The sequence below is a fragment of the Strix aluco genome, chromosome 9, assembly GCF_031877795.1.
Source record: "Strix aluco isolate bStrAlu1 chromosome 9, bStrAlu1.hap1, whole genome shotgun sequence".
NCBI classification, from domain to species: domain Eukaryota; kingdom Metazoa; phylum Chordata; class Aves; order Strigiformes; family Strigidae; genus Strix; species Strix aluco.
Window position 1 is genome coordinate 8,311,204 of NC_133939.1, and position 19,293 is coordinate 8,330,496.

Sequence of the window (19,293 nt, forward strand, 5' to 3'; positions counted from 1 at the left end):
ACAAAATCAAGGAGTCTTCTACAGCATTTCTGTCTTCTCTGTGCTGCCTAGCTCTAAAGGATAAACACTTACCCTAATTTTAAAAGAGCATTAATAAAAGTTTGATCTTGCAAAACTCTCATGAAGGTAAACAGTACCCCAACCTATGGGCTGCAAGCCAAGGCTAAGGATCACAGGGTTACTATAGCTGAACTAGCAACAGAGTAGTCGACTAGGACTCAAGAAAACTTTCTCACAGGCAGATTAAGAGTTCAACTCATAAAGGAGCTGCAAGGAAGCAAGCTTATTAATTAAAATAGAGAATTAAAAGCAATGTTACTGAATTCCTGCAGCTTATCAATGACAACTTCTGATGATGTGACTGACTAAATTACGTGATAAAATAATTTTCATTGATCACTTAAAGCATTAAGGAGAAAGAGTGGAAGTTCACAAATGTCAGTTTGCACCTTAACCTGAAAGCTAACGACCAAAAACATGCTTTGGAAAAAACCCAATGCATTAAGTCAATACTACTCAGTAATGTTTAAGAAGTTGCCAGATGCCAGCACGTCATCTTGTAAGCTCAAAGTGCTGTATACCTTCCCCCCAGCCCCATTCACTGACAAAGATCCCAGAGCAGAAAGAGACTCAGGTAACTCAATGAAGAAATTAGCCACAGCACACCACAGACATAGAATCTGTGTTGTGTTGGAACTCAAAAGCATTTTGGGACAAATGCCTTCAACACTGCATTTCCAATAACCCATTGGAATTAGATCAGTTCCCCAAAACATCAAACATACCCTTCTGGCAAAGAGGCTGAGATATTCAGGGGAAGAATAGTAACTAATGCCTTATTATGGAAGCAATTAGTTAAATAATGAGACTTAAAAGCTTGTGGATGATCTAAAGTAACAATTTTACAGAGCTGAAACTGGCACAAAACTCATACCAAATCACACCATACTGACATTTAAAAACACTGCCAAATCCAAAGCACATAAGATAAGTTATGCTGCTAGAGGAGTTTAAAATACTAATCAACTCTGAATGACTTCAGTTAGGACTTAATCAAATAACATTCTAAAAAGAAGAAGAAAACACAAGTTGTTTGCCCTATTCCTATTCTTTGCCAACTACTTTATGAATGCCTGGCAAACTCTACATTTGTTTGTGCTGCAACAGAACACCTACCCTAAAAGGGATCAAATTTTAAACTGTTATTTATTAACCTAGTTATAAAGAAAAATGCAAATTCAGTCACTTCTATGCAAAAAAAGAAGAAAAAATCCCCTATGCATTTTTATACTGATATGAAGATCACTGGAAGAGTTTGGGATCTCAAATGTAAGACTGAGTAAAGACTGAGCTGAGCTCGCCTGTTCTGATGAAGAGGAGGCTAAGAGATGATCCAGGAGTTCCCCACAACTACTGGAAAGAGGAGTTACAAAGATGGAGTTAAATTTTCTTAGTGGTGCCAGACAGTAAAACTATGGGCAATGGCTCCAGACTGCAGTCTGGAAAGCTTATGCTGGATGTTACAAAAGTTTTTTAATGAAGTGAGTAGTGCAACACAGGAACAGTTTCCCCCTACAGATTATTTAACCTCTGTGCTTGGAGGTTTTCAGGCATTACTGAGACAAGGTCACAGCTGACCTAGCCTAGAACTGGGCAACGGTTTCATTTCAAGGAAAATGACGTAACAGAGACCTCCAGCAGTACCTTCCAACCAGCTTTTCTGCAATCGTATATTGCTGTATTTGAGAATACTTAATTTACTATCCAGTAGAGGCAACACTTCAGCATCACTATGCTTCCTCATAATTAATAACTCAAAATAATTCCGAGTTTAACTTAAACTAATTTATGAATGCAGATGCACATATGGCATAAGAATGGCTGATGAGGAGAGGCAGCAAGTTCAGTTTGTCTTTTATCAAATGACATTTGAAGTGTCAAAACAACACGAAAAAGAAGTCTCTTTATATTCTTATTGCAAGTTAAATAGGAAACGACTTTAAATTAATTTACCAAGATCGCACCACTGAACTATATAGAACTCCTTACACCCATCATACACATCAAGTATCAAATACATTTCAAAGATAAATATATACAGGAATGGTTAATTTCAAGAAAATATTTATTTTTACTTAACGTATTCTGTGCAGAGATCCACTCGCAGCATTAGGACAAATAAGCATTCTTCCAACCCATGAACACATACTGATTACAGAAATTAACTTTATTTATGCAACTCAGGCAACAGTTTCAGCACTGGATTATGAACACTTCTCACTTGACAGCAGGTGTTCAGTTGTATATTTTTAAATATTAGACTCTGCTTCCTCTAAGAATCTATTGTTTTGTGTATTCCACCTAACCCTGGAGAGCTTGAGAGTAATAAACTGCATATGCATATCTTGGTAAGCATTTATGTGGTTGTCAGTGCTCTCAGGAGTTAAATAATTATAAGCAAAATCAACCACACAGATCGCAAGAACAGAAATAAATGAAGCAAAATCCTAATATCAGACCAAGATGTATTCAACCCTCACGAGTGTTCAAAAATGGTGTTTGAGAATAAGTGATAACATCAGACTAACAGGAAACAAGCTTCCATAGTAGCCATAGAGAAAGGATTTACTGTGCTCGCTCCACCCAAGTCCACAAATAGCTCTCCATTCAGTATCTGGCCATTTTTGTTAAGTGACTAGAAATAAATGACCTGGGGGTGCACGGAGAAAGGGAAGCTTTACTTTGTGCTATTAAACTATCTGAAAAAGACAAAGCCACCCTGCAAAGTTGCAGTTGGCTTGGAGGATGTGTGGGAATGAAGGAGAGCGAAAAATCCATGAAGAGGACAGAACTCTACTGGACTAAGTAGTTCTTTTGTCAACTTAAGCTGTTTAGAGAGACTGTATAAATCACACCATGGAAAAAACAGTTTGTCAGCATTACATTGATTTCTATCCCGCAGGAACTCTTCACACTAAGCCACAATGTCTGCACAAGTTAGGCAAAAATACCTGTACCTTAAAGTCCAAACTTATCCTTACTGATTAGCCATTGTCACCTTCTACAGTAGTCTCCAATAACAATCTTCTGCAATTCTTGTTAATAAAAAAACATGTGTTGCAGTAATACTGATGTGCCTGACTTCTCTGCAGATAAATCGTCTCAAAAGTCACAGTAATTTTTTTTACCTTATTGACTCCAGCTTACTCAAACTTCCCAATAATCTCCTTTCCTTCAGTCCCTCTCTTCTGCTGCAGTTAAAGACTTTGCCAACAGCAGCATACTTCTTCAGAAACAAGATTCCCAGCCAAAAGATGTCACAGAAATCCAAGTTGTCTGTTATACTCCTATTCTGTCTACAGATACCCTCCCCATCTAGACCTACAAAGAAAGTTTTAGCATTCTTGGAATGCTTAAAAACAAAAGGGGAGAATCTCAGAAGTCAGATGCTACTATCGTAGTCAACTTAGTTTTCACTAAAGAGAAAAAAAAATCAAAATAACATATAGCCACATATAGCACATCAGAAACCATCATGAAGAAAATATCAACAAGGGAAGAGGAAGAGAAAGGAAGGGAAAAGGTAGCCTGTGTTTTCAACTCAGGAACAAGTGAATTCTCTTGTCAAGTCAGGTCTTCAAAACACTATAATATTCCAAAGTGCATCCCTGTCCTTAAAAGCTTGTTGAGACTATGCAAAGCTTATTTACTTGTGCAAAGCTTTTGGCACTGTCCCACACAACATCCTTGTCTCTAAATTGGACAGACATGGATTTGACGGGTGGACCACTGGGTGGATAAGAAATTGGCTGGATGGTTGCACTCAAAGAGCTGCAGTCAACAGCTCAATGTCCCAATATTTTTTTGTAATATTTTTTGTAAGTTACCTTTCATCTACATCCTGGAACAAACAGGTTGGTGTGTGCGTAGTTGTAAAAATTCTTTTGTCAGGAGGAATTCTGGGTGCTGAGAGAAAAATAAAAGCAGATTAACAAGTGGGGTTTTTTGTATGCATAAAATACTTCAAGCTACATGTTGCTATTAAATATTGAGTAAAGTGTAAAAGTCTAAGAGCATACAGGAAAGCAGCTTGCTAGCTCACAGCCTCCCAGCAAGGGCAGAGAACGGAACCAATTATCTTTCATTTTAGTAAAGCGAGATCACTGACAGTAACTCATGTAGTTGGCTTTCTTCGGCTGAAATTCAGTAATGCTACAACACATGGAAATTCCTGTAGCAGACCATACAACAGTTCTTACTTTTAAGAAACCAGACTAATCTTTGCGCATTCAAAGGGTTACCTTCATAACCAGAATGTACTTTTTCTGCAAGCAACACACAGCAAAGCTGGTCCTCTGCTATTTCTGGATCTTGCACTTTGATAAGGTAAGGAGTCATCCGAAATGGGTGATAGCAAATCTCATTTTCACGTTCCTTTCCCGCACTAATAATTAAACACAGTTAATTATTTCAACAGATTCATCTTATACTAAACAAAGTTTTAATTTATGTATTGTAATTTCCTCATCACACAAGGACTGCATGATACCTCCTAAAATAGCACCCAAGAACTTAACTTTCTGCATTTTTTTGGTAGAAGAGAAGCTAATTCTGATGGCATTCTTTGCATACCACCTGCAATAAAGAATACATTGTTGTATTCTTTAAAAATTCTTTAAAATTCTTTAAAAAGATTCACGATTGCTTTAAATGGAAATTTGATGGAAAAAACCCACCTCCTATGACAGATTAAGTTATTCTGTTGATCTAATAATCTGCAACATTATACCCTTCCAAGGGATGAATTTATAGTTGTATTTTATGAAGACTGCTATATCCCCTCAGTTAACATAGAGATCTTTTACCCAGTATTTATCCCGACTTAAAAAGAATGTAGACTCAGAAATTCTTACTTATAGCAGTTGTTCATTTAAGAATCCAAAGCACAGTAATGAAAATAACCATTTACACCATGACCAAAAAAAAGTTTCAGTTGTAATAAGTTTATAAACAGCACAGCTTTATAAAACTAAAGCTTTTGGAACCAATGTTAGTTGGACAAAAAAGTCTACACCACCAGCAGTACTTTTATAGTACCTCCAATCCAACGGTCTGGAGCAGTACATTTTTCTCTAATTTGTTTAAAGTTTACTCGTACCTTAATGGTAAGTATTTATTTGCTCCAGAAGTAATTAAGTAATAGGATCCACAATTTTTGTTTTTGGAAATGTGACCAGAGAGGCAATAAACAGCGAGAAATCAAATTGCACCAAGAAAGAACATGGAACAAGTTGCCAGCATTTCCTAAATAAGAGCAATGAAAGGGAGTGGAGGCAGGAAAAGAAGGAAGAAAAGCAAAACCAAAGGAACTACGTCATCTAGTAACTGCAAAAGAGTCAAGTCACGTTACCCTCATGTACCTTTCTCTACAGGAGGTTTGAGATAAATTTAAGATTAGATAATAGTCTTCTAGAATGAAAGAGACTCTGTAGCAGGTGCTGAACAGAACAGTTCAATTAACGTGAAGACTTTCCACAGCAGTAGGAGATACCGTATCAGCTCTCTTTATGGTGCAAAGGTCAATATTCACACTGATGAACTTCTAAAATTCAACTTCCTGAAATCGCTTTGTATTTTTCTCTGTAGCTTCTAGGAGTTAACCAACTGGAGGACAAGCATGTTTTGCCTTATGTTCACATTATGGAAAAGTAAGAAACTTGCATACCATACAGTTCTTATAAAAGTCAAATATTTTTGTAATGCATGGTTTCATAATGTAACAGTAAGCTTTATAAAGTTGTTGTCTTACCTGATGCGACAGAAAAAAGATTTCTCTTCCATGCAATCCTGGGTAGAAGACTCTAGAAATATTAAACAAATTTCATAACAAGTTACAAATCACTACAAGGTTGTATTTAAAATAAGAGTTTTTACCTAAGTGATAAAAGCTGAATTCTTTAAAAAGTTTATGTCCCCTGAAGTCTCTGCATGTATTTGCTAAATAATGTACTTCATAAGCAACTAAATCTGAATATCACTCAGATTTTGAGGCTGGCATGTGAATCACAGCTGTGTGCTTTTTAAGCCTTTTGCCAAAACCGTATCTGAACAGTTCTCCAGTTCGTGCCGTTTACTCTTACCAGCTTTTCCACTGTACTTTATAGCGTTAGCCAAAAAAAAGACTGATTATCCAAGACTCTGAAGTTTTACCTTTTTCCTAGAAGGGCACTAGGACAGCTAGATCAAATTCACTTACCACTCCAACCCCCTCCAAAAAAAAAAAAAAAAGTATTTTTCATGAAGGTTTCCTCTTACCTTTTAAGTCTATCTCCCTGCTCTTCCAGAGTAGGCACAGACTGATTTTAAGGCAAGCTCTGGTCTTTCAAAGGCCTCAGTATGCAATACTTTTGGCTATTATGTCTATGGCAGCTGTTACATGGAATAGTGTGTATAGTTCCACTTACTGCTTTTTTGAAATGTGAAGCTATATACAAACATAACAAAACTACAGAAGATGTTTCAGAGAAAAAATATTTGCATAACTGAATAGTATCTGTCATCAGGATCACATGGTCAGAATTCACCATTGACCCTCTTTTGAGCCAGAGGTTGGACTAGGGACCTGCTTTATGTATGCATTACTTACTATCTATTTATTGCTAATTGCTTTTTCACATTAAATATGGTTCACACTGACTTAATAGACTTAGTATACAATGGATTGGAATTTCAAACATTTAGAGCAGACCTTGAATTTCAAGTGTTTGATTAAAATAGTTGGCAGCTATTTCTTGACTCCTAACAGCTGTAGCTACACTAGTAAAACAATCCTCCCACAAATATTAAGTGCCCTAAGACATCTGATGCTTCACTATTAACACACCTAACATCATTTTTCTAAGGCTAAAAGAATAGAGATATGATTACACTTGGTGAGTGCACAGTGATGGTAGCTGAAGTACATCTTTCTACACTGTAATCAAGGTGTCCAGTATTCAAATCATAACCATTTTAAAAGGAAAGAGGCAGAATATTATCCCCTTTATATCTGAAGAAAAGTAATTTTAAAGAAAAACTGTCGTCATTGGATTGCTGGTAAGAGTGGAAAGCAAACCCACTATTTACCATGAACACCTACTTTGTTTTCATTCATCATTTGGATGAAAGGGGTACGAGAACAAACAATGACATTCAGAAGACTTGTAGCCAACAGACGAGCCTTGCTGATTTATAAGTAGTGTGTTACACATCTAGCGTTTTTCAGAGATGTTCTAATAATGCATCTGTGTTATACCCTCAAAAAGTGATAGAGAAGGATGGAAGGATATTAAAAATCAATTCAACTATTCAACACATTTGCATGACAGAAAGAAGGTCAGAGAAATATCTGCTGTTGAGACCACTCACCAGCTCTATTGCAAATATTCCATGATGGTAATCTATACGGGGTAGTAGAAGTATAGAACACACTGACATCCTGAGGTGCCAAGAACTCCACAAATTTGGCATTTTTAAAATAGCCCCTCTTACAGCGGAGAATAGAAGCAGCTTGATCAGAGATGTACAAAATTTTCCCAGTAATCAAAGAAACAGCTACAGCAAACATATCCTAAAAACAAAAATCTCAAGTTATTTAGACAGTTTAAAACATTCTTCAATCCAGTATGTATTTCTTATAAAAACACTTAAGATATAAAAGCATGAATAAGTTCAAAATAAAAATTACAGAAACAGTGTTGAACTGCATCTGTTTAGGGAGCAGTAAAATTAATCTGCTTATGCAGACACAGACAGTAAGCTTTTTGAACTATGCAATAATACACTAGCATCTTAATGGGTTACAAGCCCTAAATATCATTGTATAAAATTTTATGATGTAGAATGAATTTACAAATTAAGAATTAAAGAGCTTCCAGCTATAAAACTGCACATTTTGCTTGTGCTTGTTACGGGTATATTTTACATTTATGAAATTCAACTGTTTTGTGAAAGACTGCTCATGTTAGCTTGTCCATCCACTGCAAAATGAAAAAAGGTGCTCTAAACCACTTGGTAAAATAATGAGTAGACAGGTGAAAAGAGTCCCACACAACCATACACACACTCCACTTCTATCATTTTTTCTTCTTGACGTCATAACCTTTAGTGCTCTATTCACTGACATATACACAAACTTAAGAGCTGTTGTCAGGATACCAGTTTCACAAACTCAGATGCTTCAGATCAATTGAACAATGTTTATATTTGGCTGAAGTTCTCAGTTGTACTCTAGCCTTCCTACTTATTTTACCTTGTGGGCAGCCTTAACTATTCGTAGATACAACAAAAGGCACCTAACTTCAAGTGAGGGAACATTCCCCCATCATGCCATTATTTTATTGATTTCAGAACTTCATACATTCAAGGCAGAGGCTTCAGAAAAAAAGAAGTGGACAGTAGTCTAATAAGTTTAGATGCAATTATTTTTTGAAGACTCCGTAACATATCCCTAAAACACTGGGAAAATGTGGAAAATAACTAATAAAAATATTCAGACTATCATTTTACTGCTGAAAACTACGTTGACCATCATAGCTGTTCTTATCTAGGCGAGAAGACACAGTATCACTGGATCAAACAGCCTGTATCAGTTGCAAAGACTAGACAAATACCACAGAAGAGGACACAATACACAGTGATTCCAACACTTTCATCACTTTTCAGTTACACTAACACAAAGAACTGGTGAAAAATCAAATAATCCCTACTCATAAGGATAAACCAAAACAATTCAGTGTGCCTTGACTAAAATTTGGAAAGAATTACTCTTCAACTTTAGCAGGTGTTCTAAAGTGAAAACTAATGCTGTCTCACAGTGCATTATATCACACAGATGTTGAAGTACATCACACCAGCATTTCTAGGTATGAGGTACATTTCAGAGGACCAAGTTGTTTAGACTACTTATTTCCACCTAACTAACAGAAAAAAGCTTAGATCAAGGTGCTACTGGCAAAGCCTGCAAAGGCTCAGAGTTTCTACTCAACATCCCCTGGAAGGCAGAAGCCAGCTTCTTCAGCCTATTGGTCTAGATACCAACTCTTATGTTGTAAAAAGAAGGCATGCCTGAGAATTCCAGTTCTAGAAAACATTTTCAATGCACACTGCTGACTTGGGTCACCATACTCACCGCGTTTTTCATGATGTATTCTGAGGTTATAGTCTCAACTTCTTCCACAGTGTAAGATGACACGTTGAGTCCAGCAGGCTGGGATTCGTTAATCATCAACAATTGGTAATACTCCTCATTGGCTACACAAGAACATTAAACAACATACATTCAGGATTTAAAATCTCACCAATAAACATCCAGCCTGGAAGCAGCAAGTGGCCAATTTTTTTTTTTGTCCATAAGCACAGAATAGGCAGTTGGGAAATCTAGGTACTATTCCAAATTAGTTTTTCCTCAGTAGAGCTTCCTCATCAATAACCCAAATAAATTTACCCATCTTTATATACTCATATGTGCATGATCATATATTTTGGTCTGTTTGACAGTTCAAATAGTATGAAATTGTAAATTGTTTTCAAATTAATTTTCTAACTCAACAAAGTATCAGTAAAATATCAAGCATCTAGAAAGCTGCTTTAACTCCCAAAAGGGACACAAGTCAACAGAGCCAACAAATGGGAACACCATGAAAACATCTGCTTAGAGAGATTATTCAACAAAATAAACTTAGCTTTACACAGACAACTGCACTTAAATTCCTATTTTAAATGTTTAATTTTATCCAGGTTGGCACTATCTAGGTAGTATCATACTTGATTACCTTTAACTTGTTTAATACTTTTAAGGGCATATTTCAGCGTCGTTAGGACACTAGATTTGCCTTTTATTCTCTTTTCAGAAGGAAGGTGAGCTTTCAGCTCTTGTAACGTTTTCAGCAATTCCTTTTGTGTTTTGGCTTTAGTTGACTGCTCACTACTGTAAGATTAAAAACAAAAAATAAAATGTCACTTGAATGCTTGAAGTGACTCACCATCCTCACAGAAGCCCAAATATACTCTGACACTTGTCACATACGTAAATTTGTACAGCTAGCCATATAAACTTTTCCAGTACTTAGTATCAACATTCAGAACTTACAATAACTCTTAAATTAGCTTGAATCATTTAAAATGAAAGATTTACCACCACCTGAAGTCTTATTGTAAAGTGTACGCTGTATGTGCAACAGTACATATACCCAAGCACCAGAGAATTTTTTTTTTTTTTAGGCCAGTTTCCCTCCTCCCTTTTTAGTGGTATTTGTCTTAGTTCCTTTTAAATTCAAACTCAAAGAAATGTTCATGGACTTCAAAGGAGAGAAGCAGGAGGCCCATTCAGATCTCCACCTCCTGTTTGAGCAGGTTCTCATAAGAAAGGTCCCTGAAAAGGGAATGGCAGTGGGAAGAGCATCAATTTACCAGAGAAATCCTTGGAACAATGTATCGCAGTTAAGCATGGCAATACATTAAATAAGATCAGAAACCTTGACTAAATATATAAGGTTAAGATTCAGAGGAGGCTGGAGACAGAAATTGCATTCACATTTCTCAGGTGCATGTCCAGAAGTGCTGTCACAGTGTAGAAGGTCAAACTACAGAGATTATCAGTGCTAGCGTCAGAAGATTATTGTTTTCCTTTGCAGTTCCCGATATCTCTCCCCATTATTAAAAGTTACTTGACAAAATCAAAAAGGAGGTAAAGGAGGGGGAGGATTGCAAAGATGGGTGGCAGGTGGGTAGGAAGCAGTTAAAATGAAAAATCACCTTGTCTTTCTCATTGGAGTAGATTTTAAAAGCTGATCAGTCATCAACAATCAAGATGATTCTAGAGCTTTAAACCTTCCTAAAAATAAATTCCTTCCCATCAAAAGGAAGTTCTTCTCTTACCACCTGATTGTCACGGCTGGTAGTCTCTAAGAAGTTACCCTAACAGAAGAAACAATAGTCTTGGCAACTGCACCACACTGTCTGAAGTGCTGAACGAAGTGGCTTCAGCTTCTAGGTAATTTTCAAGAGGATTTCTGAATATTTTTCTGGGAAGTTTGAAAAGTTCTTCAGGCTGACCAATCACCTGACAGGTGTTGGGTGTATTTCACCAAAAATGCTTGGAAAGCGACAAAGCTGACTTCTACTAGAGAATACACATTGTTCTTGCTTACATCGCAACGTACTATGAGAAACATAGCATTCACTTAATCAGGGGTTATTTTGTGCTGAGAAATAATGACAAGGGATAAGACAAAAGAGTATAGTGCTCCCTTGGGAAACATGTTCATGCTGTATATTAAAATCACATCTACAACATGGCTTGACAGTTTGGACTGATGCAATCAAACAGGGCCTTGTTAGTAGAACCACCCTCTATGCTGGCAGTATGGAAGAAGAGAGAGGGAAAAGATTATGAAACAACTGGGCATACTGCTGTTTTTGTACTCTTCGAGCATACTTCGTAAGAGCAGTCACTCTTCTGCAAGAAAAAAACCTTTCCTAATTAGTCTACAGCAGCAGGAAATGTAGAAGATGGGCCTCCTTGGAAAATAAGTGATACAACTTGAAAACATTTTTCCAAAGATCAGCAGCGTCAGGCACAGTGGCCAACCACAGGGAAGGCATGACATGCAGAGGGCAGAATAAGCAAGTTCTATAAAGATAGAGGAGCTTTCCATTTTGCTTTATATGGACAGTGAACTGGAAAGGTTCCTACAGATATTAAATTTGTTGGTTGGTACCAATATTGAACCCAAAGCCCAGTAGTCTTTGAATCAAAGACTAAACCTATAGCTTATCAGTCTGTTAGTATTCTCTTTGAAGGTCATTCTCTAGACATCCTTAGTCTCCTATTCCCAAAAGATGATCAGATTCTGCTCTGTAACCCTCTAGCACTGTGCCTGACGGCTGGGGAAAACACTGTACTATCTGGATTCCTATTTATTTCTGAGCAGAGAGATATTAATGAAATCTAAAATAAAGATGTATCAGAAAAACTGTAATAAGTAATCCCCCAAAAACCTTGCAGTGGAGAAAATGGAATCAATGGGAAAGGAAGATTAAGAGATGCCTTTGGTTCACCCTGTCTTTCATACTAAGGAACATGAACCCAAGAACACAATTTCCAATTGAAAATACAGCATGGAACAAGATCTCCAGGTGCCTGCAAGGCAGACACAGAAAATAAGTTCATCAAGCACTAAATGCTGCGAAGGGGTAATTTTAATTCACCAGGTAGAAACACTTTCAGGTAGGTACATGTAGACAGGAGTCTTAACATCAGTAAGTGATAGCTAGATATCTGTTCAGGACCAGGTTTTGGTCTCCTGATCAGAAGCTGACTTAAAAAAACCCTAGAAGTACAGTAGGGCGTAAGTGTCCTGATTTGAGCCATCAATGCCACCAGTTTTATCAAGGCTATCAAGGTCAGAAGCAGAGTTCATACAGAGGGATTCCAGCGGCTGATGTTGGTTTACCCTTATAGACTTGAGGTTTGAATCCTTGCAAATGGAACACAGGAGAGGCAGATGATACAGCTGCTGGACATCAGAACACATCCAATTCAATGGGTGAATTCTGATGTTAAAACACTACGAGGTTGTCCCCAGGCAAGGGCTTCAGACCAAATTCTGAAGAGCAGAAAATTTAAAGAAAAGCTTCAAAAAAACCACTAGAGCTGAAGCAATATTCAAAGTGAACCATAACAATACAATTACAGAGTTAAGCTACCAAATCAAAACAAAGTAAGATGACTTGTAAGATTATTGCACAACTTGCATAGAACAGCAACAAAAAGTTCTAATTTGACAATGTGTTTAATAGGTTATGGACAGGAAAAGAATCAGAGATAGGACTTCTTGCATACCCCTCCAGGTTTAGCCAAAAAACAAAAAACCAAACACACAACACTAACTTTCAGCATTTAGTATTACATACATGCAAATTACTGAAAATATATGCACATGAATTTACCTGCATCCACTGCTAGATTGATTGTGTTCAGAGTTTGCAATCATCAGACTAAATGCATTTGAGCTTGAACTAGAATAAGGAAAGATAGAATAGATTAATATTAGTAAACCTAACAATTTTTAGTTCATTTTAGCTTTATATTTTCCTATTAATGACCGGCTACCTAGAAAAAAACCACTTTAAAAGCTTCTGCCTGGTACCACAAATGGAAACTATAGCTGTTACACGTTTGTCTAAGAAGGTGACTCTTACCGTAGCTTTGTTCTGCACACCAGGGGTTCTCAACCTTTCCTTCACCACGGACCCCCTTTAAATACTTTTTTGTGGCTGCAGACCACCAAGACTTAATTCAAGATTTAAAGCACTGGACTGCATCAAATATTTATTTCAATTTTCTCATGAAGGGTCTTCAAATTTGGAGAAGGGGAAATAAGTTAGTCTGTTAATGCGCACACTCCTATTATAATATCTTTATTGCAATGATTCCCACTCGCCACGGGCCAGACCAGATGTTTCCGGGCTGGACGTTCCTCACCCCTGCTTTAAGCCTTCACAGACCCCCTCCCTGTGACAACATCACAGCCCCCCAGGGGTCCATGGAACACAGGTTGAGAACCACTGCTGTACACTAAACTATTATTTAAAAATGAAAATAGCACAGTTGTATCCTTACACGTAAGAATAGACTGACACTTTTTGATATACAATTGTAGGAGTGGGTTTACAAAATAATATATAAGACTAATTAAACGCACAATGTTGAGAAGAAAGGTTCAAATGAAGCTAGCCCGATGGAACACTAGACACCTCTTTATCAATTATATCACACAATTTACATCATACAAGAGAGTACAAGTTAACTAGAACACTCAGCTTCAATCTGAAGATACACTTAACACCGTAGTTATTATTCAGAAATGAGATTCAAACCAAAAAAGCCTTTAGTGAGAAAAATTAAAGTGAAATTTATTTAATATTAACTATTACCTTTTATGACAGTCTGAAGATTCCATGAGCATTGCTGAATCTTTCCCATTTTCATCAGATTCATGGCCATGAGAATCATGCCCACTTGAGTAGTTTTCATTTGTGTCATTTCCACTGAAGTCGTTTCCACTTGATCCACTGCTCATTTCAATATCTTCCTGAAGAACTTCATGAGAGTGTTCAGGCTTTGTCTGAATTTCTGAGTCTTCAGCAATCATCTGGCTATGGTTATTTGCAAGTCCAGAATAATCACTCATTTTCTGTTGCTCTTTTAAAGAGAATGACGAAGAAATGTTTTCACTGATACCAGGTTGCTGCTCAGGGTTCTGCTCCCCAGTGCTAGAGTAGAACCCCCTGAACTTGATAGAGTCCACGGGACACTCATTAGAAACACTGCCAAGATCAAAAGCAAATCAAGCCATATTCAGAATTTTCTCTCTGTACAAATTCTGTTTGGAAGTACAGACCCACAAATCTGAGAAGGGAGGGAAGGAAGAAAAAAAAATTATTTTCTTGTTTGCTTTTGCTGACAAACTGGAATTCTTATTGATTGATGAAATTAAAAGTAATATCCATGGTTAATATATTCCATATCTGAACAGTGAAAAGTTTAACTTAAATATAACTGCAAACCTAACAATGTTTTATCATGGAAAAGGTATTTATGTTTTAGTAAAAACCCACACAAAAAGGAGTGGAATAAACATTAAAAACTCCCTAAAAGTTTAAATATTCACTTTTCTCTTCTCCTACTTAATACTTGGCAATTTTACTGCCTGGTTTTAGACAATAGCTATTACTATTTTCAGTGAAACCATTCCCCTGGCTTCCAGTTTACCTTGGTAAACAAAAAGATTACGTTCAGACATCAGAGGATTCCTCGTTTGGTCTGGAGGTTGTTTGGGTTTTATAAAATACATAATCTTGTTTCTTCCATTTAAGATCAGTTCTGCCATTTTGACCAATTCTTCATTTCTTTTTTTGTACAAGAGCTCCATAGGTAAGTAGACCAAACACACAATAGGAGCAGGGAAACTAACTACACAAACCTGCCTATTTATCAACAAAAAAAATTCTAAAATACAAATAAGCCTGAGAACAATTTTATCTACTGATTACCACTAATTCAGGGGAAAAAAAAAAAAAATTCTGCATTGTTTAGAAAAGTAAACTTAAAACAAAGCAAAAAAAAAATCCATCTTTAAAGCAAATTCTAATGCACCAGGCTCAAAAATCAGAGTGTATAAGGAAGTGAATTAAGAACAGACTAATACTGAAGAGCCAACAAAGGAGAAGTACTAGAGAGCAGTTCAACTTTATGAATAAAATAAAGATATTTAATCTGGCTCATTTGCTTGTCTATTTCAGCAACCCACAGAGACAATACTGCAAACCCATGAACTAAGATTCTCTGAACAATGTAATTCATCATCAGGAAAAAAAAGGGTTGCTTTTAAAACAACAGAACCATGTTTGTTCCTTCCTCTCTTTTCCTTTAAAATATCCAAGATTACAATTGTTGGATAATAAACCTCTGACTAGAATAACAAAGTCAGTGAAAAAAATCTACAACTAAGTTTTGCTAATATTAACTGCAGCAGCTTCCTTTGAAACACAAATATATATTTTTTTTTAGAAAGCCTGTAACAGAAAACATTTAAAATACACTATCACTCAACTTCCCTCTGCACCCCACCCCCCCACAAAAAAATTGAAACTATTTTCTTACCCTCCTAATTGCTGTTTTTCCAGACATTTTACATTTAGTTTGAGTTTTTCAGAAGAAAATACTATTCGTCTCCTCGTTTGGCCAAAGTAGTATGCAAGATATCTGTTTTCATTTGAAAGAGGAAGTGTAGTTTAAGGACATTCATTTAAGCTATCAGTAATGGTATACAAATAATTTTTTTTCTTTACAAGATTATTCACTAGTACTTCATTACAGGTCATAATAAAAAACACCCTTTGGCTAGAGTAAAATATACCAGTATTTCACTTCTGCATGTATTCACTTCAAGTACTCTAATCCAGATTATAGACATCCCATTATGTTGTTGTATTGAACAGTAGTATACAGACAGTAAATTATACTTTAGTAGCTCTAACAGGTTTTTTTGGACTAAGTAAGACACTTCTGTTAAAAATTACATAACTGGAACATGCAATAAAAGAATATTTACTTTTAGATGAAACTAATATATTTCACAATGGCACACACTCTGGTGGCCAATGATTAACTAGATCAGACAGTTCATCTCTGATTTAATCTCTCTGATAGATAGAGCTCACACTTTCACTTGCCTTTCTTAGCTAGACATTTTAATGAAGTTCTGTCCTTGTCTGCTCTCACCACATATGGTCCTAATGAACCTGACTAGTTAGTGATATCCATACTACTATCTGCAGTATCACAGTCCCTGCTTAACAATGCAGGGCTAGCCACAACTCATTTTGTCTGAGAGTGACTGAAAAGGGCTCAGGGCAGTGAATATAGACACTCAAAGGCTCACAAGAGTGAATACAGAAGGTGGCACTGGGGACACCTATATGGACCACACGAGACAAACCTCCCGTTACTGTAAAGGTAAGGAGCATCCTATATATGTTTTAATCCATTCTCACCCAGCTCTTACCACTACTTCAAGTATTGCAGAAATAAGAGCATCTGTCTGGTTAAACAACTGAACCCACTCTCAAGAAGCCATTTCTCACCTGTCATCTGTACTATTACTTCTCAGAGGACACCGAGGTTGTGAAGTTCTATATAGGATTCAGTGAGTAAAGATACTCCAGCACACTACTCAGCTAGCAATGGGATGGCTTTTTACTTTCTCTGTGAAGGTTAAAGGTAACCTTGGAGATCATCTACAGCATTTTGTCCACTTCAAATAAATGCCTTAGGCACATCAAAATTACAGAAGTTAACCCCATCGTGATTAAAATGAAGCTTTTGGAAAACAGACAGCCACAGCATCACCTGAAAAGGACGGCCGACTTATAGGAATTTAAGGTAAGATTGAACATTCCTCATACTATATTCTGTGCCCAAGGTACGGGTTTCCTCATATTTTTTTGACCAAATGCTACTTAGACCAAGCTTTAAATACAAGAGAAAAACATACTGCCATAACCAAAACAACACTATCTGCTAGTAAACTATGTTACATGATTTCTTTAGAGGGAGGGAAAAAAGCTTTACAAAAAAACCCACCAAAAAAAACACCCGACTTTGGGCTGCTATTCTTAAATAGCTTAAAAAAAGTTATATAAATGACTATTGATATGTTCATAAACATGAACTGCCAGAAGACAGACTCTAAGCATAGCCCTTAATTCTCTAAAGATAATTAATTAGCTCAATATTATACTAAAGCATGTATCAGGAAACTGTGCTATTTATGGGAAGAGCAATGATTGTACCACAGCTTTCCTACTCTGAATGCAAACTTTTTGTATTTCAGTCTTTAAGTGTGAGAAATCTCTTCTCCTGAATTCTGAAGCCAGAGTATTACATACGATAGTATCTTCAGCCTCAAGAGTTGTCCGCAAATATTCTTTTGAAACAACTTTTCCTTGGAAAATTATTTCCCCGGTCTTTTCTGTAATCTTTGGAAGTTTAAGAGTCAATGGAATTGTGGCATAGCTAGCATGCAGAATCTTACACAGTTTGAAATTCTGAGCTGTTAAACCACTGATGAGTAATTTCTTCCACCTCCAAATATCATCTATTGTCTCGTCTCCTCTCCTTTCCCTGACACCTAGGCTAGCTCCTGTCAGGTATTTATAGGAAACTTCAATAGTGCTTCCTTAGGTGGGAGAGAATCGTTCCCAAAATATATATATATAATCTGTCCAATAATTTTTGAGTAATTTCCTGTGCCTCCTTGAACAAGAGTTGAGTAATCCAATGAGTCAACATTTCAGGGTTTTTAAAATTATTTTTACTTTAAGCAATGAGTTCAAACTAAGAGAATCACCAACAGAAAAGAAATAGGTACTGGCCTATAGGAGATACCATGTGAATTCTGTTCCTTTTGATAGCTGGCAGAAGTGTATCAGGAAACACTTAAGCTGTGTTACTTCTGTCTCTAATTAGCAACATGCTGGAACTTCTGCAGCTTTGCCCACAGCAAGTATCTATGCAGTTCCTACATAACTACAATTTGGACCCTAAGGACAATGGTGCCAGAAACAAAAATGAGTAGCTCAGTAATGAAGAAGATACAAGTTTGACCTTTTTAAAGGTATCTTTCAAGAAGAATTGGCTCAACTCCTTGAGACGGAATGCTGTTCTTAGGCAGGACTGGAAGATTAATATCACTGAAAACAGTCTTGCACAAAACAACTTCTGTTTCAAAATATCAAAAACGTCAGTGCCAGAGGCACATACCAGAGTAAGGAATACAGGAAGAATAAATAGGAAGGAACAAGAAAAACATTATGATAGGCTTCCAAGAGCTTCTGGGGAAAGAAGGAAGAGAAGTGTTTCTTAAACAAGAACTTGTATAATAAATAAAAAAGCCAAGATCTTCCAAAGTAGCAATGTTAATATATACCATAAATTTTGAAAGATTTTAAGAAGAGATTGGAATAACTGTGAAAAAAAGAACAGAATGGCAATTACCCTACACCATGCTCCGTGCCTCGTTTTAGATAAAAACCGATGCATCTGGCTAGACTTTACTCTCAGACAGAGGAAGACCTTAAGTGGAACATCTGGATGCATACACACACAAGCACCATGCAAACACTTCAGGAGCACAGAGGGTCAGTCATCCCAGAGAGATTAATTAACATTGAAACTAATCTCAGTCAAACTGCCATAATAAACTGCACATATTCATTCCATTTATATGCTTGAATAAATTTCCAATCCATAACCAAACAAAAATGAAAAGGTAAAAGCTAACATGCTTTTCCAGTCTGAGGCTCTCTCCTGTTACCACAGTTTGAGGAAGGTAATTGGGTCTCATACCAAGTTCAGTAAGCAAGTGAAGACAGTCACATGGAAACAGAGGAAGAGCTCTTTTAGATTTGATCTTGAGAGAAGTACATTAAGCCATTTTTCTCTTTATTTACTACTCCATCTTTCTAAACTTTTAAGGGAGGTTGTCTACTTTGACTCTGTAAATAAACTTCTTAATCTTAAATTGGCACCAGTTAAGCTTGATTTTAAGGCAACTGGCTCACAAAAAACATTCTACTCTTCTAGACACTCCCAAAGCCACTCTGGCAAAGACTAGAACTCTTTAAGATCTTGATGCAGTGTATGAAAAAGGCAACATAATTCCACTGAGCACTAAGGACAAATGTAGG

General features: G+C 36.6%; 1 protein-coding gene across 15 annotated transcripts in view; it reads right to left on the reverse strand.

The window, feature by feature from the left end:
- PER2 (period circadian regulator 2) overlaps positions 1-19,293 on the reverse strand; it is a 48,437-nt gene that overhangs the window by 16,621 nt on the left and 12,523 nt on the right. For 11 of the 15 annotated variants that reach the window (XM_074833650.1, XM_074833641.1, XM_074833645.1 and 8 more), the window contains 9 exons: positions 15,707-15,808; positions 13,978-14,452; positions 12,991-13,059; positions 9,813-9,967; positions 9,170-9,291; positions 7,408-7,609; positions 5,810-5,861; positions 4,302-4,444; positions 3,888-3,966 (listed from right to left, as the gene is read on the reverse strand). In XM_074833650.1, the coding sequence (XP_074689751.1) occupies positions 3,888-3,966; positions 4,302-4,444; positions 5,810-5,861; positions 7,408-7,609; positions 9,170-9,291; positions 9,813-9,967; positions 12,991-13,059; positions 13,978-14,234 (1,079 nt within the window). In that variant the 5' untranslated portion in view covers positions 14,235-14,452; positions 15,707-15,808. Of the gene's footprint in view, positions 1-3,887; positions 3,967-4,301; positions 4,445-5,809; positions 5,862-7,407; positions 7,610-9,169; positions 9,292-9,812; positions 9,968-12,990; positions 13,060-13,977; positions 14,453-15,706; positions 15,809-19,293 lie in introns of those variants that run through there. The other 4 variants (XM_074833652.1, XM_074833651.1, XM_074833649.1 and 1 more) reach the window with 2 other exon arrangements.